This window comes from Dipodomys spectabilis, unplaced genomic scaffold (assembly GCF_019054845.1).
Source record: "Dipodomys spectabilis isolate Male_0828 unplaced genomic scaffold, ASM1905484v1 ptg000023l, whole genome shotgun sequence".
NCBI lineage: Eukaryota > Metazoa > Chordata > Mammalia > Rodentia > Heteromyidae > Dipodomys > Dipodomys spectabilis.
The window spans coordinates 5888793-5912616 of NW_024870700.1; the positions used below are offsets into that span (position 1 = coordinate 5888793).

Below are 23824 nucleotides of genomic sequence, written 5' to 3' on the forward strand. Positions count from 1 at the left end.
TCTTTTTGAATATGTAGCAATTTTCTACTTGTTTCCACTATTATTTCACCATTATTATTTTAATGATATGTTTGAAATAATGGTAAACTTTTTTTGCATGGCTCAATTGGTAGAGTACTAGCCAGAAAGAGTTCTAGAAAGAAAAATATGTGAGAGTGTGAGGCCCTGAGTTCGAGCCTAGGTACTGCCACAAAATAAATAAAACTTTTTGTGGTAATAATAGTGAAGAAATATGGCATAATAAATTTTGCGCTCTGATTATATTACTCTTAACCACAACATCATGCAGCACAGTGCAGCAATGAATGAAGACAGGTAAACTACAATGCCTACTGTGTTTATGCACTTAGGGACATCAAAAGTGGGAAAATAACGACATCCAAGTTAAGAAAAAATTACCTAAATGTGCAAATAGGCTTTCATAATCATTATTTTTGACTTTATTGAAATTTATGCTTTTGGAGGACTTTTATGTAACAAAATAATCAGTAGAAAGAGAAAAATATGACTAATAATAGAATTACAGCAGTTAAGAAGTTTTAGAGGCTTTGTTTTTTTTAGTGCTGGTCCTGGGGTGCGAACTCAGCCTGGGCACTTTGCCTGAGCTTTTTTGTGTAAGGCTAGGGCTCTACCACTTGAGCTGCAGCTCCACTGGTTGTTGTTGTTTTTTTTTTTTTTTTGCTTTCCTGTCTGGGCTAGATTTGAGTCATGATCCTTAGATCTCAGCCTCCTGAGTAACTAAGAGTATAAGCATGAGCCACCAGACTGTGGTTAGTTTGAGACATTTTGGCTATGATACATGAGGTATGGATATAATTATGATAAATAATGCACTCTTGATTTTAGGAATTTTATAACTTGGATAGCCTGTCTTTATTGGAAGCTGTTGACTTAGTGGAGACTACTCGGGATGTTGTGGACGATGTGTGGAGACAAACAGAACATGACCATTATCCTGAGTCGCGGATGCTACATCTTTTGGATATCATAGGTACTGGGAAAGAAATTAATTTTTAGAACCCTGCAAGTCTGACTTATCATGTTTTCTTTTACTTCTAGACATTCTTAAGATGCTCCCAATGAGGGCTGGGAAGGTGGCTCAGTGGTAGAGCGTTTGCCTTGCATGCCTGAGGCCCTGGGTTCGATTCCTCAGTACCACATTAGCAAAAAGAAAAAAGCCGGAAGTGGCGCTCTGGCTCAAGTGGTAGAGTGCTAGTCTTGAGCTGAAGAGCTGAGGGACAGTGCCCAGACCCAGAGTTCAGGCCCCACGACCGGACCCAAAAAAAAAAGATGCTCCCAATGTAATTTAACAATTGCTGTTTAAAGGAATTCTTAGCGCAAATTATATAGAATTAATTACGTAGATACTTGTATATAGTTGATTCATTTATATGGCATATGTCAGCTTCTTTGAGTCAAACTCAATTTATATATATTTTTAATATTTATGCATTAATATATATATTCAAACTGAAAAATGTTTTAAATTATATTGGTTTATGTGTGTGTGTGTGTATGTGTATCTATGTATCTGTATGTGGTAGTGGGGTTTGAATTTGGTGTCTAATAGTTCAGCACTATACCTAAGCCTTTTTGTGTTTTAGTTTTCTGGTTGGTTCTCATGTTTTTGCAAGGATTGGGCTTGACTGAAGTTTTCTTACCTATTATGATCTACTTTGTAGCTGAGATCACAAGTGTGATCATACCAGGCTTGTTAGTTCATCTTTGGTCTCGAGTCTCGATAACTTTTTACCAGGTCTGGCCTCAAACCTTGAGCCTCCTGATCACCACTACCCATGTAGGTAGGATTATAGATGTGAGTCATTGTGTCTGGCACCTATGGCACCTATTACTGTAACTTTTTTTTTTTTTTTGTCGGTTGTGGGTCTTGAATTCTGGGCCTGGGTGATGTCCCTCAGCTCCAGCTCAAGGCTAGTGCTTTATCACTTGAGCCACAGCGCCATTTCCGGCTTTTTCTGTTTATGTGTTACTGAGGAATAGAATCCAGGGCCTCATGCATGTGAGGCAAGCACTTTACCACTGATCCACCTTCCCAGCCCCTACTGTTACATTTTGACCTGGAAAATACCATTTGTATTTTCCTAAGCAATATCAAATAAGTATTTAAAGGTATATATACAATGATATTTATTGGAGCACTGTAACATGAATAGAAATGAGCAGTTGCAAATTATTTACATAATGCTACTCCAATTAAGTAACCTTAACAGCTTTGATAACATACTTATTTCTACACTATATTAAAAGATGAAAATATACAAAATAATGTATGTACTTTTAACAAGACACATTATTGACAGTGGTGGTCTAAGAGTAATGTGCTACTTCATAATTTGCTAGCTTGTTAATTTGTATGTTTTAATCTTATCATATTTTATAATTATGCATAAGTTATTTATTTCAGTTTCAATCTTTGCCTTATGTTCAATTAGGTGGTTCATTTGGAAGGTTTGTTCAGAAAAAGCTGGGAACTTTGAACCTGTGGGAGGATCCTTATTATGTTGTGAAAGAAAATCTGAAAGCTGGCATTTCAATTTGTGAACAGTGGGTGGTAGTCTGTAATCATCTGACAGGGCAGGTGTGGCAGCGCTATGTTCCACATCCTTGGAAAAGTGACAAATACTACCCTGAAACACTGGACAAACTTGGCAGACGTCTTGAAGAGGTATAAATTGGATTATGTATCTATCTTTTAAGTGGAAGTAGTCTTCAGTTATTTGTGAATGTGTGTTTCTTCCCTGGAACTGGGGCTTGAACTCAGAATCTCATGATCTCATTGAACTTTTTTTGCTTAAGGTGGTGTTCTGCCACTGCACCACTTCCTGGTTTTTGGTAGTTAATTGCTTGGGATGACTTTGAACTTTGTTCTTTAAGATTTTTAGCCTCTTGAGTAGTAAAGATTACAGGTGTGAGTTACCAGCATCTGGATAAAACTGTTATGATGTTGTCAAATCTTAACGATTTTTAGCAGTTGTTGATAATCTTGAAGGGTTGTAAAATAATGATTTTTCTAATTCTGTCATTCTTTCTGCATTTTTTTTTTTTTTTGTCGGTCGTGGGGCTTGAACTCTGGATCTGGGCACTGTCCCTGCACTCTTCAGCTCAAGGCGAGTGCTCTACCACTTGAGCCACAGCGCCACTTCCTCTTTCTGCATTTTTGTAGTGATGATTTAGGAAAATGTAGCATTGTTTTTACTTTCCTGAAATACAGTTTGCATAGGAATGGCAGAATGTACAACTTCTTTCTACTTACAATTTTTTGAACAATGAGTAAAACCATAGATTCGTGCCATAGTTCCATAGTAGCAATAAAATATTTTTGGTATTATCATGAATTCATGGATTATTGTGTTTTATGTGTTTTAGAACATTGTCCTTATTCTTACATTATTCCATAGTTGGGCAGTGAGTGTCCCTTGCAGTTGCCCCTGTTATTTTAACAGTTTAGCCTCCACCCTTTAAGGAGTTGCACAGATCAGCTGATCTCATGCATTTTCTGTATTACTCTTGGAATCATCTACATTTCCAAGAAACTTGATTCTTTTTTTGGTGGAAAATGACAGCAGCAATGTAGTTGGGGAAATGCTGTTACTTAGTTAAAACTACTTTCTTTTTGTTGTTGGTAGTGGGGCTTAAACTCTGGGCCTGAGCACTGTCCCTCAGTTCTTCAGATCAGCAAGCACTCTACCACTTAAGCCACAGCGCCACTTCTGGTTTTCTGAGTGGTTTATTGGAGATAAGAGTCTCTCTCACAGACTTCTGTGCCGGGCTGGCTTTGAACCATGATCCTCAGATATCTCAGCCTCCTGAGTAGCTAGGAATACAGGTGTTGAGCCACCGGTGCCCGGCTAGTTAAACTACTGTTGAAACCTTTTACGTAGACAGAATTGGTGATGTTCTTGCAACGAACAAGTTTATACAAATATTTCTAACTGAAATGGAAGATTATAGTGTTTTTACTTAACATTTTTGAGTACTATTTGGTTGTTAATAGAAATTTTCAGTTCAAAATGCAATTATGTTTGTTTTCAGATATTTGTAAGTTATAAATAATGCAGAATAATGAAAATCAGAAGTCATTACAATATTCATGGAAATCTCTATACTTTTACTTAAATGAATCTTAAACACTCTTAAAAATATCTTAATCTTTTATATTTTGTCTAGATTTGAGCACCCTGGCTAATGTTAGTGTGATGGCACAGTTATGCCTTTGAGGTCACCTTAATTCTCAGGGTTATGCTTCAATTTGATTCATTTTGGAGAATCTGTTAAATTTTCATTAGACCCATTTATACCAATATTGATAATTTGATAATAAATTTCATTATTTTAATGTTTTATGTTTTAGGTCTTGGCTGTTAGAACAATTCATGAGAAGCTTCTCTATTTTTTGCCGACCAGTGAAGAGAAAGTCATGTGCCTGTCTCGAGTTTTTGAACCTTTTACTGGTCTGAATCCTGTGCAATATAATCCATATACTGAGGTTAAGAATATATATGTTTATTTCTTTATAATTCCCCTCTGTGTTGTTCTTTTTAAAGATAGTTTTAAAAATATTAAAATCTAATAATATTGTTAATTTGTTTAGCCTTTATGGAAAGCTGCAGTATCTCAATATGAAAAAATCATTGCCCCTGCAGAACAAAAAATAGCAGGAAAATTAAAAATTTACATTTCAGAAATTCAAGATAGTCCACAGCAGGTAAAATATTGAAATATTTTACTCTTACTATTTCTTTAACCTACTAAGGATATTTTTACTCCTAAAATACTGACCTAGTCTATCATGATGACATATTTTATTTTATGTTAGCTTCTTCAAGCATTTTTAAAATACAAAGAGTTGGTGAAGCGTCCAACTATAAGCAAAGAGTTAATGTTGGAAAGAGAAACTTTACTGGCAAGACTTGTGGACTCAGTTAAAGGTAAGTTTACCAGCTATTCTAGTGTTTGCTTGAAAAATATTTTATAAGTTGGTTTTTCTATTTGTTGCATATCCTTTAGTGTTAACATATATTCTGACATCGTCATCCTGGAGATAGTTATAAAATGACTGGTTATTTTCCTTCTCTTTCTGACTTGGTACAAAGTCGACGGTAAGGGCCAACTTTTTTTTAGACACAAGTTTTCATGTAGTGCTTGTTACATGGGAGGTGTTCAGGAAACTTGCCACCTCTATGTAATCATTTATTTGATTTAATTGCATAGATTTTCGACTAGACTTTGAAACTCGGTGCCGAGGAATCCCGGGTGATGCATCTGGACCACTTTCTGGCAGAAATCTTTCAGAAGTTGTGAATAATATTGTTTGGGTTCGTCAGTTGGAATTGAAGGTATTTGTTTTAATTTAAGCTGAAGAAGACTAATTGTTTAAAATATAGCAAATTGAGAAATGTATAGTAGAATCTCTAAAACTATAGTGCAAACATTCTGCTTTCCTTCACATCTCCAACTAATTTCATGTGAAAGGTATTAGTCTGAGAAAGTGTGAATAGCACAGTCTAATGATTGTTTGTTCACATAGACAAAATTGACAACTCATTTATCATTTTAGTTATACTTGCTCAATGCAAGTGCATTTACACTTTCTTAAATAAGCATCCTTTGCGCTGCATTAACAATGTAATTGCAAAATCTTAGATAGTTGTGGTCTCTAAGTTGGTTTATATGATTAAATCACTTTAGGTTGATAGAAAATTCAAAATTATTGTGACACTGAGGAAATGACAGATTTACAGGTTGAAATGACTATTATTTTATGATCTGGGCACTGTTGGCTCACCCCTCTAATCTTAGCTGTTTAAGAAACTGAGAATTGGAGAATCATGGTTCAAGGCCGGACTGGGCAGAAAAGTTCATGAGATCTCATCTCAGTACACAGCTGGGTGCAGTGGCAAGCATCTGTTATTCCAGGGCTGAGAATGGGAGGTTTGCAGTCCCAGGCCAGTTCTAGCTGAAAAGTCTGAGACTCTGTCTTTATGGAGGGAAACTGGATGTGGTTATACACCTGTGATTCCAGCAAAAGAAGCCTACAATAGGTTGATTGTGGTCCAAGAAAGTGCTGATGCAGAAAATGAGACACTATCTCAAAAACAACTGGCAAAAACTGGGCTGGAGGCACAGCCCAAGTAGTAGAGCACCACACTAGCAACTGCTTGTCCCTGAATTCAAACCCATTACCAACAAAAAACTTTAATATTCCTGGTCGTCAGTGGCGGCTCATGCCTGCAATCCTTGTTACTCAGAAGACTGAGCTCTGATGATCATGGTTTAAAGTCAGCCCATGTAGGAAAGTCCATGAGACTCTTACCTCCAGTTAACCACCAGAAAACCAGAAGTGATGCTGTGGCTCAAAAGTAGTAGGGTACTTGAGCAAAAGAACTCAGGGACAGAGCCCACCCAGGCCCTGAGTTCAAGTTTGACAAAAACACTTCTTAATATTATTAGCCGGGTGCCAGTGGCTCTCATCTGTAGTCCTAGCTACTAAGGAGGCTGAGATCTGAGGATCACAGTTCAAAGCCAGCCCTGGCAGGAAAGTCTGTGAGACTCTTATTTCCAATTAACCACCAGAAAACTGGAAGTGGCGTGGTGGCTCAAGTGGTAGAGTGCTCACCTTGAGCTGAAGAGCTCAGGGACAATGCCCAGGCCCAGAGTTCAAGTCCCATGACCAACCAAAAAAATTATTAAAGTTACTTAAGACTCATAAGACCCTACTGTTCTTACCATGTCTATTGTCTTTTGTATTTGACATATGCAGTAAATACTAATTTGATCTGTGATTAAGGGCAAGAGAATATTATAAAATCTAGCATTTTGACACTTAGCACTCCAGTTTGTCAGTGTTCTTTGTGTAGTTAGGGAAGCACAGTATTTTTCTCTTGATATTCAGATTTGCCTCATGGTTTGCTGTATTAACCAGAGCATTAACTCAGGGCACTATTACTATGGAACTTGTGTAGGAGTATTGCTGAAGTTTGGAGTTTTCTCTGAATATCAGTGGGCACAAGTATTTTGAGACCTGTCCTTGTTTTATTTTACCATTAAAATTGTGCCTGTCTGGACTGCCTTCTTGTGAGCTGCTGTTTTGAAGTCATGACTAAAGCAAGGACTGATGTCATGTTCTCTGGAAAACTTTGTTTTATTATTTAAAGATGAGGGGAAATAATTTATGAATGAAAGATCAGAAGAGGGTGTTAATTTTGTTTGAATTCCAATAATGTACATTATTATAATTTGACTTTATTAACCTCTTTATTCTTTTTTATACATTTTTTTATTGTAAAAATACCATATGGAGGGGTTAGTTACATGAGTTAAGGTAATGAGTACATTTCCTATTGAGCATTGATGCCTCCTCTTTTGTTTTTCTCTTACCATTCCTTCCTTCCCCACCTCTCCAACTACTCCCTATAATTTGACTTTTAAAGGTAGATGATGCTATGAAGATTGCTGAGGCTCTTTTGTCTGACCTGTCAGGATTTCGATCTTTCCATCGAAGTGCTGAAGATCTCTTAGACCAGTTTAAACTATATGAGCAAGAACAATTTGATGATTGGTCCAGGGATATTCAGTCAGGTTTATCTGACTCCAGATCTGGTTTGTGGTGAGTATAAGTAAACTAACTGTAAAACAAAACCATATACCATTAATCCAAATGGCACGGTAGAACTAATGATCTTTCTTCTTTCTCCAAACTTAATCCCTCTCCTTTGTCTTTTAGTTTGAAAACAAGTTAGTTGGGTTATAACTAATATGTAGTTAAGTTTGGAAACCTTGATGTTATGGTTAGATTGACCACTGTTTTGCCTTGATTTTTAACATCTATGCCCTGAAGTTGCAGATTCTCATTTGAGAATTAGGTTTTCTCTCTAGGTTTCCTTGAATTAGTATTTACATATTTTCTCTATATTTACATTAGATGCTTATTATTTTATGTTAGTATTGTACATGCACATTACAGTAATTTTAAACTTCTTGAGACAGGGACTATTTTTTTTCATGGGGCTCAAAGTAGTAAGCCTTAGGTTAGTATTTATTGAATTTTATATATTGATTGGTTAATATTATTCAAAAATAACATGTTTTCTAGAACCAAATACAGTTGCTTTGTATCTAGGGTCAACTTTCTTCTCCAGCATATTGTCTGTAATTTTAAACTTAAGTTTCATTTATTTTTTGTTTTAAGCTTGGGCCTTGAACATACGGTTCATATTGAGCTACATTTCTAGCCCCTTGTTTTTTTCTTCCAGCTTCTTGTGTTCTAAGACACAGGGCCTTCCTCTGTTGCTAAGGTTGGCCTTTAATTCTTGATTCTCCTGCCGAGTAACTGGGACCACATGTATATATACCAGCATGCCCAACTATATCTTTTAAAAAGAAACTTTTAAATATGAACTTCTATATATGAAGTCTGTCTTTACTGGTATAAAGGATGATTGGGATAAAAGTAATGTTTCTTAAATTGAAGGAATACTTTTGTTTTTATAGAAGGAGAATTGAGGAACCAAAAGGTCTGATACATAATGGTTCTTTCCCTTCCAACTCTGAGCCTAAAATAGGAGAGATGCTCCAGGCCAAAATAATTAAAAGTGCTCTATCCAACAAATTTTGGAACATTTGCACACTTTAGCACCGTGGTTGTTGGTGATGAATTCTGTGTAGTAGCACACCAAGGGACTGTAATCTGCTGTAGAGAAGACTGTTAAACTTGCTTCATTCTAGTGAGTGCATAAAACCGTGTCCTGAGTCATTAGGGTGGTTTTGAACACATTTTTGAAAGTGCTGGTATATGCAAACTGATTTTGAAGATAGTTCTGAATAAAAGTAAAAAGACAGATGGATACCAGTAGATGTAATAATAGCTACTCAGGAGGTTGAGATCTGAGGATCATGGTTCAAAGCCAGCCTGGGCAGGAAAGTCCATGAGACTCTTATCTCCAGTTAATCACCAGAAAACTGGAAGTGGCACTATGGCTCAAATGGTAGAGCATTCACTTAAGCTGAAGAGCTCAAGCATAGTACCCAGGCCCAGAGTTCAAGCCCCACAACCAACCAAAAAAAAAGTATAAAAAGACTATTAGACAACGTTGTCAGACACCTTGTATTCATATACTGTTTTGTAGAATGGGAACTTCTTTGTACAACTACTTCAAGATAATAATAAAAAAATTTAAAAAACTCACCATTATAGTTTCATGGCAGGCATAGTATACAGACAGAAAAGCTTAGACTGATTTTTTTTCTTTTTTGTTTCCTGTGCTGGTTGGCCTAGGAACCATCCCTGACCTTTTTTTGCTCAAGTCTAGACTATGCTATTTGAGCCCCACAGCTCCATTTTGGAGCTTTTTGGTGGTTAATTGGAGGTAAATGTCTTGTGGACTTTCTTGCCTGGGATTGCCTTTGAACTTCGGTCCTCAGATCTCAGCCTCCTGAGTAGCAACCAGGATTACAGGTGTGAGCCACCAGCACCCAGCCTATCTGATCTTTTATAACCCATTTCAGGTATGCATTTGGTATTGTGTTCTGTTGTGTGTACCATTGAAGGAGGTCAGGTGTATATATCTTTGCTTTTTAGTAGGCTACCTTGAAGAACTGAAGATTTTCTTAACTATGAAAATGATTTTAGAAATGAGCATTGTCTGAAACATCCTAAAAGGGTGTGTGTGTGTGTGTGTGTGTGTGTGTGTGTGTGTGTGTGTGTGTGTGTGTGTGTGTGTGTGTGTGTGTGTGTGTGTGTGTGTGTGTGTGTGTGTGTGTGTGTGTGTGTGTGTGTGTGTGTGTGTGTGTGTGATGAAAACATAATACCTTAGCTAAATTAAGACTGACATTTTTATAATACAGCAGATTTGAATATCCTTAACTAATATGGAGCAAATGTAGCAGAATGAAACATTTGAGTATTTCTCTTCTTCTGCACTTTAGATTGTTTTAGAAAAGATTGGCCTTTCATAGGCGGGGTAAACACTTTATCGCTGAGCTAGATCTGTAGCCTCATTTCTATTTAAAAAAATCATTGATCTGTTAATAAAAATATAAAAAACTCAAGTAGACTGGAAATTCTTGGATACCTTTAGAAAACGAATCAAAACGTTTCCTTTTTAGCTGACAGTTAAGAGATTGATTTTTGTCTTTAAAACTACTTGGTTGAAATATTGATGTAACAATGTGATTTGAGTATTGCAGTTTCTTTCTAAAATCTGGGTTGTGATTTGTGAAAAAAGACCATAATTTAAAAGTCATAATTAATTATTTTTGTTTTAATACTAATATTTACACAAAAATTAAGTTTTTCACCAGTCAAAACATTGATAATATGAGACTTAAAAGATTGTATATTTTTTGTAGCATTGAGGCTAACAGTCGAATAATGGAATTGGATCCTAATGATGGGTCATTAAAAGTACATTATTCTGACCGTTTGGTGATACTTCTACGAGAAGTTCGTCAGCTCTCTGCCCTTGGCTTTGTTATTCCTGCCAAAATCCAGCAAGTGGCAAACATTGCACAGAAGTTCTGCAAGCAAGCAATTATTCTTAAACAAGTATGTCATCATGTAACATGACTGCTCTGAATCCATTGCTTCAACTCGTATGTGCTAAGGGCTTCCTGTTGATATTTTTAGGCTAATAAAATTAGAATAGATCATTAACTTGTGAAATTATAGTTTGGTAAATGAATTGCATTGCAAAATTTGCTTTACAAATGGGATAAGAACTTATTGTTACTACTTTTCATTCAAAAGTCATTTAGAAAAGTAGAATATTGTTTGTTTTCTTTTTTATGTTAATTGCAAGGGTTTTAAAGGACCTTCTAATTAATGAGTTCCTCATCTGCCTAGCTAGGGTATGTTCATAGAGAATTCTGGGCTATTGGATTAGTCTTTATTTCTTGTCATTCCTTAGTCTAATTTGGAGTAATGTATTTTCATGCATGTTAGTAAAAAGAGGACTCCATCATCCTAGCTTGCTTTCAGTAGATTATTGGAGGCTATGATTGGAAGCAGAGACTAGAGACTGGTTTACTCTGTTGCTGAGAGATGGAGGTTTATGAGTTAGTGCTGGATCAAGAGAGCTAGTGAAGTGATAGGATTAAAGATACATTTTCAAAATATAGGTAATAGGCTTTTGTTGATGTAGGATGTAAGAGAAGACATAACAGACAACTCAAATAAGTTTTGATTGAAGAAATAGATAAGTCCTTGTGCTGTATCCTGAAAAAAGGACTTTTTAAAAGGCACAGAAGTTAAGAATTTAGATGTATTTGCTTGTTTTAGCACTCGACATGCTTTGCTAACTTCCTTTTTTAGGTGTCTTTGGGCTTCTTGATTCTAGGAACTAGATTCGGTCACCTTTGTTCAGTGAACCTCAATACATCACTTGAAAACTATAGGAATTCAATGTATATGTTGACGATATGTTAATACATATCGTCAACATATACATTGAATTATTCTTGAATTAGAGAAGACAAACCATTTCTGTTTAATCTTAGGATCGAGAAAAGTTACTATTCCCATTCAAATAGTAACAGTGAAGAAAACTAAAACTTACAGATGAAATCTGTTTTTATCAGTTGTTGCTAATTGGACTTATACTTCGTAGGTAGCGCATTTTTATAACTCTATTGATCAACAAATGATCCAGAGTCAGAGGCCAATGATGTTACAATCTGCCCTAGCATTTGAACAGATAATTAAGGTAAGTGGATATCTTATACTTTATTTTTAGACTTTACATGTGAAGTGATTATTTTAGTTTCTCAGTATAACATTCAGCTTAACATAGCCACCGATTTACACTTCCTTTTACTCCTTAATGCCTTCCTTTACTGTTAGTAACTTATTTTTTTAATTTTATCTTATTATAAACAAGCTGTACAGAGGGATTACAGTTACATGAGTAAGGCAATGAGTACATTTATTGTTGAGCATTGTTACTCCTTTCCTTGTTGTTCTCCCACTAAGTAACACATTTAAACAATTATTTCACATATTTTGCTATATGTTTTGATCAATTGTAATAGTGTAGGTAATATACAGTTTATATGCTATTTATTTTCCATTGAAGTTTAAGGTCCTTGTATACAGGGTTTATTAGCACTTTTATATTATGTCTTAATTTTGTGATTTAAGACTTAATTTCTCATTTATTTGTACTTATGTAAAGTCTGTAATGTGAAGTTGGGAAAACTCAGTTATTTTTATTGTAAAGGTGATGTATACAGAGGGGTTACAGTTAACATGTCAGGAAATGAGTACAATGCTTTTTGAACAATGCAGCTCTTCCCTCATTTTCTGTCAGTTTTTTCACTTCTGACCCCCTCCCTGAAACCTCAATAATTTTTAAACTATATGTTACTTTGTGACTACTGACTTTCTGAGATTTATATGTTTAGTTTTTCTAGACATAAATTGGTTGGAAAAATACATAAAGAGGAGTGCACTAACTCTTCTTTTACTTGAAAGTGGGTTGCCGTTCCTTTCAGGATCCTTAGGACCATTCCACATTCTGAGAGTCACTAGGAGTTGTGTGATTTAGTGCAGAGTTGTGTTCTCAGTGCTTGGAATGCAGCAGCAATTTATTACAGTGAATGAGTACAAAGCAAAATTAATACAGGAAGAAGTATATGGGTTGAAGTCCCAAAAAAATTCAGTATAAGCTTCCTGGAGTGGAACCACACAGGGCATTGAATTTCCTTACCAGCAGTTAAAGTACAGGTGAAATGTTGTCTTGCTAGGTAAAGTCATTAGAGATTCACCACTCAGATTTATATTGGGGGCTGTCACTTTGTCATTTTCTCTTTCACGTGTTCCCAAATCCCAGGATACTAGAAGGAAAGAGTGTTCAGCATAAACCATGTTATTTAGATATAAATAGGCCGTTCTTAGAGTTAGACTGGTGCGGTGCTCACCTTTCAGAAATCCAACTTCCCACATGTCAACTAAAGGCAGATTTTTTTTTTTGGTTGGTCATGGGGCTTGAACTCTAGGCTTGGGTGCTGTCCCTCAGCTCTTCAGCTCAAGGCAAGCACTCTACTGCTTGAGCCACAGTGCCACTTCTAGTTTTCTAGTGGTTTATTGGAGATAAAAGTCTCTTGGACTTTCCTGCCTGGGTTGGCTTTGAACTGTGATCCTCAGATCTCAGCCTCCTGAGTAGCTAGGATTATAGGTATGAGCCACCGATGCCCAGCATGAATAGATTTTTTTTTTTAAAGCAGGCATTTCATTTCAAATAATAGACCAACCATGTTAACTTTTTTTTTATAAGTTCTCAGGCTTAAAATATACTATAAGCTATATGATTCATATTGTAGATGCTTTAATAAAGATGATTTAATAACTTTGTTTTCTATGTTTAGTGAATTTATTATAGAAAGTTTAAAAAAATACAAGTCAATAAAAATAAATGTCTCCTATATTGCAACATATAGCAATTTTTCAAGTCTGATATAGTAGGGTAATGTATATAGATATATGTATATATGCATGCTATATCTATACACATACATATATATATTCTTTTAAACTTTTTTCTGTGTATTTATAAATATATGTAAGTATATGTATATCTGTATATACATGATTACTTTTTACTATTTTTCACCAAAGGTAGAGATTTGTTTTCAATTTTAAACCTTTTAATTTAACCTTCTCTAATAAATATATTCAAAATAACATCTGTTGATGCTGAGGTGAGGCTCAGTTGGTTAGAACATCTGCCTAGAGACCCTGAGGCCTGGTGTACAAACTTCAGGACCAACAGAAAATCAAAGCAAACCAAAACAAAATAACATGCTGATATTTCTGAGGAGAAAACTAATTTACTTTGTGAAATCTTGTAAGAATAAAATATTTTATAATGTATGTATACCATCTTGTAACCAAGAGGTATCAATTTGTACTGCTTCATTGCCTCCCATTAGGGTGTAGGCTTGGTATCTTGATGGACCTCATTGATATCAGGAACAGTAGAGCACAGGACTGATTGACACTGTTGTGTTGCTCTGAAGTAGAGGTGGAAGTTCTCCTTCCTGCCAACAGTACCTTAGTGGGGAAATTGGAATGATACCTGCTTCTACAAGTGGGGTAATGGTGGAAGATGAGCATTCTACTTGGTCTTACTAAAACTGCAGAGAGAGACGATTTTTCCATTAGTGTTTGACTACAACAAGGGAGGATTTGTTAAAAAAAAATTCTGTATGAGACTACTGTTTTCTGATCCTTTGGGGGAACAGTTGAGTCCTGGAGTATTTTTGGTCTGTGTGTGTTAGTGGATTGGCATTGAAGTTTCTCCAGGATATGAAGGAGACTGTGACAAAACCTAATTTCTGAGGTCTTTGCCCTTTGCATCCTACCTTCTTGTCTTCCTATGCTTGCTTGCTACATTGTATCTAGGGTTTTTTCAGTTATATATATAAAAAAACAAACCCTGCTAGCCCTGTACTGGTGGCTCATTCATGTAATTCTAGCTACTCAGGAGGCTACTCAGGAGATCTGAGGATTGCCATTCAAAGCCAGCCCAGGCAACAAAGTCCATGGGACTCTTTATCTCCAATAAACCACCAGAAAACCAGAGTAGTGCTGTGGCTCAAGTGGTAGGGCACTGGCCTAGAGCAAAAAAAAAAACAACAACAACAACAAAAAACCCAAAACAAAAAACAAAAACAACAAAAACCCTTCTTTCTTCCAGAGAGAACCTGGAAGAAATGGAGCCACGCAATCTTGACCAGATTGTTTTATCCATTATAGAATTGAAGGTGTGTGTGTGTGTGTGTGTAAGAAATGGAGCCATGCAATCTTGACCAGATTGTTTTATCCATTATAGAATTGAAGACGTGTGTGTGTGTGTGTGTGTGTGTGTGTGTGTGTGTGTAAGTAATGGAGCCATGCACTCTTGACCAGATTGTTTTATCCATGATAGAATTGAAGGGTGTGTGTGTGCTTGAACTGAGCCTGGGCGCTGTCATTGAGGTCTTTTGCTCAAAGCTAGCACTCTGCCACTTTGAGTCATAACCCCACTCCTAGTTTTTGAGTGGTTACTTGGAGATTAAGAGTTTCTTGGGTACTTTTATGTACAGACTGGCTTTGAAATGTGATCCTCAGATTTCAGCCTCCTGATTCGCTAGGATTATAGGTGTGAGCCACTGGTGCCTGGCTTAGATGCTTTATTGAAGGTCAGAATTGGTGATAATTGTACTTATGAGATAGTATTAAATCTTTTGGAAAAAAGATGTTTATCTAAATAGTAAATGTATCATAGAATTCAAAAGCAGGAAGTGGAGGAAAGTCACAAATTACTTGGGATAATCCTAAAGAATTAGAAGGCTACATCCAAAAACTTCAGAATGCTGCAGAAAGACTTGCCACTGAGAACAGAAAACTGAGAAAATGGCATACTACATTTTGTGAAAAGGTATGAATAATATTTTATAGAAAGTTATTAGTACCTAATTTTTATTTGGAAATAATTTGAGTCTTAAAGTTGCAAAATTGTAAATATTGTTCACTCAGTTTTCCCTTTAACAATTTGTATACCTATGGTCTAGTCTTAAAGCAGGAAATATGCTGCTTTTGAATTTTACACATTTTCCTTCTAAAACCTTTTTTATTTTCCAAGTATAATCCAGTTTCTTTGTGTTTAGTTGTTGAGTCTTTGTAGTCTTCTTGTTAGTAATTCCTTGTTTTTCACAACTGTGATAGTTTCAGTGAACCCTGGTTAGTTATTTTGAAGACTGTCAACTTGAGTTATGTGATATTTTCTCCTTGTAATTTGTTAGGTGTACTTCAGAAGTGATGTTTTGTGCTTCTCAGTGCTTTAGTGGATTGTTGATATGCCATATAGGCTAAGTGGTCCTCTGTCAGTTGATGAAGGGTACCTGAATAGGTACTTACTTTCTAGCAGGTTTTGACATTACTGTGCTTTAACTTTTGGAAGGTGGTAGTTCTTATGAATATTGATCTGCTTCGGCAGCAGCAACGCTGGAAAGATGGATTACAAGAATTAAGAACTGGCCTAGCCAGTGTAGAAGCACAGGTAAGAGTCTGTTTCACTTCTGTATTTTGAAGTACAATCTTTACAGATGATATGAATTGATGGCACATTCAGAATAAAGCTTTATTGATTAGCTCTTAAAAATCTTATGTAAATGACATGAAATAACAATGAATTTACAGTAACAAAAGTTTGTATGTCTTACTGAGTCCCAAATCCTTCAGAAACTCTATGTGGTTTTTCTGACTTGATGCTTAAATGTTTGTTGTTTGTTAATTCTCTTTTAGGTGATTGCAAAGTTAAGGCAAAAATACAGTGATTGCAATAAATCTCATGTCATAATTGTTTTATCTTTTGGGTAGTATTTCAGCCTGTTAACATTTTGATCTGAGGAGATAAATATATAGAGAGGTGGCAGCACAGAGCCTGCTACCCAGATAATAATCAGATCTTGGTGGAATATATATATTTATGAAAATGTATGAGAATTGATTTGTAGTTGTTTGGAAGCAAAATATGTAAACTATCCTAAGCTTTATATTTTAAATTACTTTGTAAATATCCAATGAATTATTTGGGATAGGAAAGCAAGAGAAAAGGTATATGTAATGGGCATTTTTAAAATTGATTTAAGAATTTATAAACTATTGTTTATTACTACATTCTAAAATAAAATCCAAATAGGTATAATGTTAAGTTTCAGTGATTTTTTTTTTTAAATTTTTTTATTTTCATTTATTTTTATTTTTTTGTCGGTTGTGGGACTTGAACTCTGGGCCTGAGCACTGTCCCTCAGCTCTTCAGCTCAAGGCTAGTGCTCTAACACTTAAGGTACAGCGCTACTTCTGGCTTTTTCTGCTTATGTGGTGCTGAAGAATTGAATCTAGGGCTTCATTCATGCAAGGCAAGCACTCTGCCACTAAGTCACCTTCCCAGCTGTTTCAGTGATTTTTTTTTTTACGTACTATTTATGAGCATTTAAATATTTTCATATTTATTTAAAATTTTATTTTATTTGAGAACATACTGTACAGAGGGGTTACAATTACATGGGCAGGATAATGCATACATTTCTTACCAAGCATTGCAGACTCCTCCTTTATTTACCCTTCACCTCCCTTCCCAGCCTCCCCCCTCCCCCCCACCCAGTCATATCCCCCCTCCCCCCCCCCCACACCGACATTGTAAAGCTGGTTTTGACATGACATTTTGTACTTCTCATTGTTGCAACAGGTCCACCTGAATCCTTAAACGACTTGTTTGTCCCCATCTCCTCCACATGTTATACTGACATCAAATATAGTGAAAGCAGGGGTTACACTGTGGGGGAGGGACATACAAAGCAACAAAGAAATAATCTTATAAATGCATTAGAAACACATGCATGAAAGAAACAAAAACATTAAAATACATATTTAAGGGTTCGTTTTCCTAACAACACATTATCTGACCTTTTCCGCTTGACTCATACCTATACTAGATATTGCAAATAAGGGAAACCATGGGACCTATGTAATGCTGTATCAAATGTCTTATTAATGTGACAACAAGTAAGGGGCTGGTGATTTCTGCCAGTAGTCTAAATTAAGAGTTGAGATCTGAGAATCGTGGTTTGAAGCCAACCCGGGCAGGAGAGTCAGTGACACTCTTTATCTCCAGTTAACTACCAAAAAAGCCAGAAGGAGAACTGTGACTCCCTTTAACAAAAAAGCTCAGGGATAGCATCCACGCCCAGAGATCAAGCCCCACAACTGACAAAACAAAACAACTAAGGACTGTGTAGTTTCAGGTATTTAAAGTTACCTTGCTTGTAAAGTATTTTCATATGATAAAGAACGAAAACTCTATTCTACTACCTAATTATTAAGCCAAAAATGTGACTGTCAATATTAGGGATTCCAAGCCAGTGACATGCATGCATGGAAGCAGCACTGGAATCACCAGCTGTATAAGGCCCTGGAGCATCAATATCAGATGGGCCTAGAAGCCCTTAATGAGAACCTGCCAGAGATAAATATAGACCTAACTTACAAGTAAGATGATTTTGAACCCTAATTTAACTTCCAATTTATAATTTTCTAACAGTTTATATTGTTAGTTAAAATACATATACTATTACACATAAAATTAAATCTTATATTTTATTTTCAGACAGGGGCGGTTACAATTTAGGCCCCCTTTTGAAGAAATCCGGGCTAAATATTACAGAGAGATGAAGAGATTCATCGGCATTCCAAATCAGTTTAAAGGAGTAGGGGAGGCAGGAGAGGAGTCCATTTTTTCTGTCATGATTGACAGAAATGCAAGTGGATTTCTGACAATTTACAGCAAAGCAGAAGACTTATTTAGGAGATTGTCAGCTGTGTTACATCAACATAAGGTATTCAACATGTCATTTTCTTGCCTTTGATCTTAAAATTTCATTTGATTGAATTAACAGTAAATGTACAGATTAATAATTTTATCTGGCATAAAATTAAAACACTGCAGACCAGAAAACCAGACTTAGAGATTCTTAAACAATTTGGATTTATCCTGATAATGAAAAAAATTTTTTGGTTCTTTTTTTTTTTTTTTGTAGGTCGTGGTGCTGAACTCTGGGCCTGGGCGCTGTCCCTCAGGTCTTCAGCTCAAGGCGAGCGCTCTACCACTTGAGCTACAGCACCACTTCCAATTTTTTGGTTCTTTATTTTACGAAGTTGAATAAACTTCACAAAATAGCAAAATTGCTATTTTAACTTGGAACGTGACATTGTTGTGTCATTTTAATTCTCCTGAATATATTTTGAGGTGAAGTGCTGGCATGTTAATGAAATCAGACTGATAAAAAGATAGTCACATTGGTAGTAGGTGTTGCTGGCTCACACCTTTAGTCTTAGCTACTCAGGAGGCTGAGGTTGAAAAATCTCAGTTTGAAGTCAGCCCAGACAGAAAAGTTCAAGAGATTCCACCTTCAGTTAACTAGCAAAAAAGCTGGGCTGGACTTGTGGCTAAAGTGGTGGAAGATTAGTTGTTGTTTTTTTTTTGTGTGTGTGTCCAGTCGTGGGGCCTGAACTCTGGGCCTGGGCGCTGTCCCTCAGCTCTTCAGCTCAAGGCTAGCACTCTACCACTTGAGTCACAGCGCCACTTCCGGCTTTTTTTTTTTCTGCTTATGTGGTGCTGAGGAATTGAACCCAGGATCTCATGCATGCAAGGCAAACGCTCCACCACTGAGCTGCCATCCCAGCCCTGGAAGATTAGTTGTGTGCGATCACACCTTGTCAACAATTGATGTTTGTTCTGTGAAATCTGTTACTAGGAAGTTTAGTCCTTGGGAGAATGCCATATGCTTACAAAAACTTCCATAATGAGGTTTTACTGCCCTACTGGACTGTATGGCATATCCGCACGAATGTGTGCGGCTGTCATTGTTTACAACATCATTAGGTGTATCCTGCCAACCAACCACATATAAACTCTAATCCCACTGCTCATTTTTATTGGTCCTAAGTGCTAAGACTGAAAACTAGTCCAGTTCCTAGAATGGCTTTGCAGTGCTGCTGAATTTTAGATTTGTACACTACTAGGTAAATCTGAATACTACCAGATTTGTACCTTATAGTGAGTTTTGTCTTTGCAGAGTGAGTCTGTTTATTATGTGTCTAATTTGGGAAGAAAATCTAAATTAAACTTGTATTTGCTGTATTTTCATGTTAAATTTTTCTTTATTCTCTTGGTTGTGTAATAATGACTACATTTACTTAAATTCGTATTTACTTGACTACCTTACATTTTCTCCATTTGTTTTAATAGCTGGATCCTAATCTTCTACATCTCAACTTATTCTACTTCTTTAACATATTTTTCATTTTTTAAATAGGAATGGATTGTAATTGGACAAGTTGATATGGAAGCTTTGGCAGAAAAGCATCTTTTTACTGTACATGATTGGGAGAAGAATTTTAAGGCACTGAAAATAAAAGGGAAAGAAGTAGAACGACTTCCAAGGTATTGGAGGTTATGTAGCACTTAGGACTATACTCATTTTTCTTGGGAGCAGTGGAATCAACTTCTTCCTTCCTGTGATCTCAGCTGTGACATTTGAAATACCATCTGGGGGGAAAGAACTTCTTTCTAGACGTTCTATTGGCTGAGGTCTAGTTGGGTAGAATACACTGAGGGAGGAAACTACTCTTCAGATCCAGTATGAGAAGGAACTATGTCTGCACAGCCTAACTATGGTCAGGAGCTACTGATGAGAGCTTCTTATATGTTATCCATATAACAGTGCTCTGCTTCCTTTAAGAATGCCCTGGGAGACATACAACATAGTGAGGCATCTATGTATTGATGAGAGGAGTATTTTATAATCCAACATTTTATAAACCTCTCCCCCTTGCTATTTAAAATTCTTATTACCACAACCACTCTTGGCTGAGAGTTTCATGACAAGGCTTGTATAATAGTGTACATATTATCTATAAAAAAGATAACCTCACTTTATTTCTTTCAGTGAATATTTAGAGAACGTTTGTAACATGAAAATCTTGTGCTGTAGCATACTGAGATGAAGAAGAGAGAACCTGAGATCAAGTTGTTAACTCTTAGTAGTGCCATATAGCAAGTGTATTTAATGATGAAGTCATTCTGCAGAAGGGTCAGTGGTTCAGCTCTGTCATTGGGTAGCTTTTACTGACTGCATGATCTTGGTGGTCATTTAAATTATGATCGTTATTTTTTTTTAGCTTTACAGTACTTAAAACAATATTATTGGTAATGCTTATGGCTAAATGTATAACCTGCATATAAATTACTGGTATAGGGTAAATTTTCAATAAACGTTAGCTTTTAGCTGGTATTATTAACACCACATGTCTGTGTTCCAAAAACAGATGTGTTATATAAAGTCATTTTAATGAGAATGTCTTTATGAGAATCTTTCTTAAAATGTTTCTCTCTTACATGGATATGTCCATTGGCATTTTTCAGTACTGTCAAGGTGGACTGCTTAAATATTAATTGCAGCCCTGTGAAGACCGTGATAGATGATCTCATCCAGAAGCTGTTTGATATGCTTGTTCTCTCTTTGAAGAAGTCTATCCAGAGTAAAGATACTTTAATTTTCATTTCTACTCCATTTTGTATGTAATGGCAGTACTTTGATGGTCATAAAATATGAGTCAAGGATGAACTAAAAACTAAAATTGAACTAGAAAATGCTATTAAATAAAATACTCTCAAGATGAAATTTTGAGAAAGTAAAAAAGTCCTATTCATCCTTAACAAGTGTAAAGAGTGAAGACAATTTCATTATTTGGAATCTGAAATACTATCAGTTTGTTGTTGAAGATGATATTGGAAAGTTTACATGATTTTGGCATAATGTATTTCTCAAAAGATTGAAGAAGTTTCTAACTTTTTAAAGTTTAGTAAGACTGAAGGCGTTTTATTTTCAAAGATTTAAAATACAAAACTGTCATGGGAAGAAATCTGTTTAATGCACTTCTTGAAATTTTATTGTATGATACATGATAATTTAGGATTTGATATGTTAACCCTCCTTGATTTAGAAATTTTGTAATTGAATTTCTTTTGGTAATGATAATGTGCCTTATTTTTACTATTACCTACCAGCTCATATACATGAAATTGATACGTTTGTTACTGAGGCGATGGAAAGCTTAACAGTTACACCCCAGTCTGTGGAAGAAATAGGCAATGCAAATTTACAGTATAGCAAGCTACAAGGTCGGAAGCCAGAGGTGAGGACTACAAGGCAAAGTTGTTATTGTTGTACTTACTATGGGTCTCTAGGTATTTTTGTGTGATTATGTAGAAGTATATGTTCTTCTATATAGAGGTCCAGGCAATCTGGTGATCTGGGCATCTATTCTCTGGACTTGATGCTGTGTTGGTATAATAGGACAGTAACTGTAAGGCTTCTTTTTAGCAGTAGTTGTTTTCTTTTTTCTTTTATTTTTTTATTGTAAAAATAGTGTACAGAGGGGTTACAGTTACATGAGTAAGGTAATGAGTACATTTCCTATCAAACATTGTTACCTCCTCCTTTGTTTTTCCCCTACCATCCCTTCCCATTTGTAGTTTATTTCATGATTTGTGACACATTAGAATTCTAAGTTGAGCATGCTACAGGATGAAATTAAAACTGAAATATGAATACCCACACAATAGAAGAGTTCATAGATAAAAATTAGTTATTTTAATGAAAAATGTATTTTAGAAAAGCAAATCATGAAGCAAAATGAATGGGGGCTGGAGGCTTGGTTCAAGTGGAATGCTTGATTATAAAGCACAAAACCCTAAGTTCAAACTCAAGTACCACAAAAAGACATCTTGAAAGAACTGATAAAACAAAAATTTGTTAAATATGCTTTTTTTTTTAACCTTTAGATTTTGCCCTTATTTCAAGAAGCTGAAGATAAAAACAGACTTTTACGAACTGTGGCAGGTGGAGGTTTAGAAACAATTAGTAATCTGAAAGCCAAGTGGGATAAATTTGAGTTAATGATGGAAAGCCATCAACTTATGATTAAAGATCAGGTAAGAAAAGTTTAGGTATTAAAATGGAAACTTAATTTATTCTCCCTTCATTACAGCCCAGTATTATGAAAATTTTAGGTTGCTATTGAAATTGACCTCCCTTGGTACATTTATAGTATTTTTATACTTTATATAGTGATTATTTCACATGGTTTGTCTTCAGTTCTTGGCATATGTATAATCTCTAATTTTATGAATTTTATGTTAATACCTTAGTTGATTTCTTAGTTGATTTTCTTAGTTTCTCAAGCTACAGTGCAAGTTAAAATGATGCTTGTACTTTATAAATTTATCTGGAATCCAAATTTCTTCCATTTAATTTCTCACCATCTGAAGGTTACTGTTCCAGATATTTCCCTACCTTATTCATTTGCTACCTAATAAGAAAGGGAAAGGGAAGGGACACAGTCTGTCATTTAGAGGTGCAGCCTGCAGGTTGTACACATCTTGTTGGCCTGAAATTAGTCTTATAAGCTCACGCTTCATGTCAATCCTCTGATAACAAAAGCCAGCAATTTTGACTGTGTGTGTGTGTGTGTGTGTGTGTATATATATATATGTGTCATCTTTGTTGATAGGTGTAGTTGGTGCTGATAATCACAGGAATGATTGGCATATTAATAGTTGAGGATTATCTCTTGTTATTGTACATTTGTGTTTTAATTTTCTCATTGAATTGTTACACTTAGGCCATCCTTTGAAAAGTTTGTGATGTATTTTTTACTTTAAATATTGGAAATAAAAACATGAACATACAATGTGAATTTATTCTGGACTAAATTATTTAAACTTTGCTGGCTTGTAGATTGAAGTGATGAAAAGAAATGTGAAATCACATCTTCAGGTCTACTATGAAGAATTGGAAAAGTTTAAAGCTCGCTGGGATCAACTGAAGCCAAGTGATGATCTCATTGAAACTGGTCAACTTGAAACTCTTGAGAAGAGTGCAAAGTTAATAAAGGAGAAGAAAATTGAGTTTGATTATCTTGAAGTCAGAAGGAAAAATCTGGTGTATGTTTTTTTCTCTAAAAATAGTAGTACTTATTTTGGCTGGGTGCTGGTAGCTCACACCTGTAAAACTGGCTACACGGGGAGCTACGATCTGAGGATCCAGTGCAGAGCCTGGTCAGGAAAGTCCATGAGACTCTTATCTCCAATAAACTACTAAAAACAAAGCCAGAAATGGAGGCATGGCTCTAGTGGTAGAATGCTAGACTTGATCAAAAAGAAACTCAGGGATAGCACTGAGGACTTGAGTTTAAGCCCTGGAA

At 35.7% G+C, this 23824-nt stretch overlaps 1 protein-coding gene across 1 annotated transcript in view; it reads left to right on the forward strand.

The window, feature by feature from the left end:
• Positions 1 to 23824, forward strand: part of Dync2h1 (dynein cytoplasmic 2 heavy chain 1) — a 169353-nt gene that overhangs the window by 5918 nt on the left and 139611 nt on the right. The window contains exons 5-22 of the mRNA XM_042674847.1: positions 847 to 991; positions 2454 to 2686; positions 4373 to 4507; positions 4613 to 4726; positions 4838 to 4949; positions 5233 to 5357; positions 7452 to 7627; positions 10369 to 10564; positions 11625 to 11720; positions 15282 to 15434; positions 15957 to 16055; positions 17907 to 18046; positions 18165 to 18393; positions 19873 to 20000; positions 20982 to 21097; positions 21627 to 21754; positions 22404 to 22553; positions 23359 to 23564. Of these exons, the coding sequence (XP_042530781.1) occupies positions 847 to 991; positions 2454 to 2686; positions 4373 to 4507; positions 4613 to 4726; positions 4838 to 4949; positions 5233 to 5357; positions 7452 to 7627; positions 10369 to 10564; positions 11625 to 11720; positions 15282 to 15434; positions 15957 to 16055; positions 17907 to 18046; positions 18165 to 18393; positions 19873 to 20000; positions 20982 to 21097; positions 21627 to 21754; positions 22404 to 22553; positions 23359 to 23564 (2681 nt within the window). The remainder of the gene's footprint in view (positions 1 to 846; positions 992 to 2453; positions 2687 to 4372; positions 4508 to 4612; positions 4727 to 4837; positions 4950 to 5232; positions 5358 to 7451; positions 7628 to 10368; positions 10565 to 11624; positions 11721 to 15281; positions 15435 to 15956; positions 16056 to 17906; positions 18047 to 18164; positions 18394 to 19872; positions 20001 to 20981; positions 21098 to 21626; positions 21755 to 22403; positions 22554 to 23358; positions 23565 to 23824) is intronic.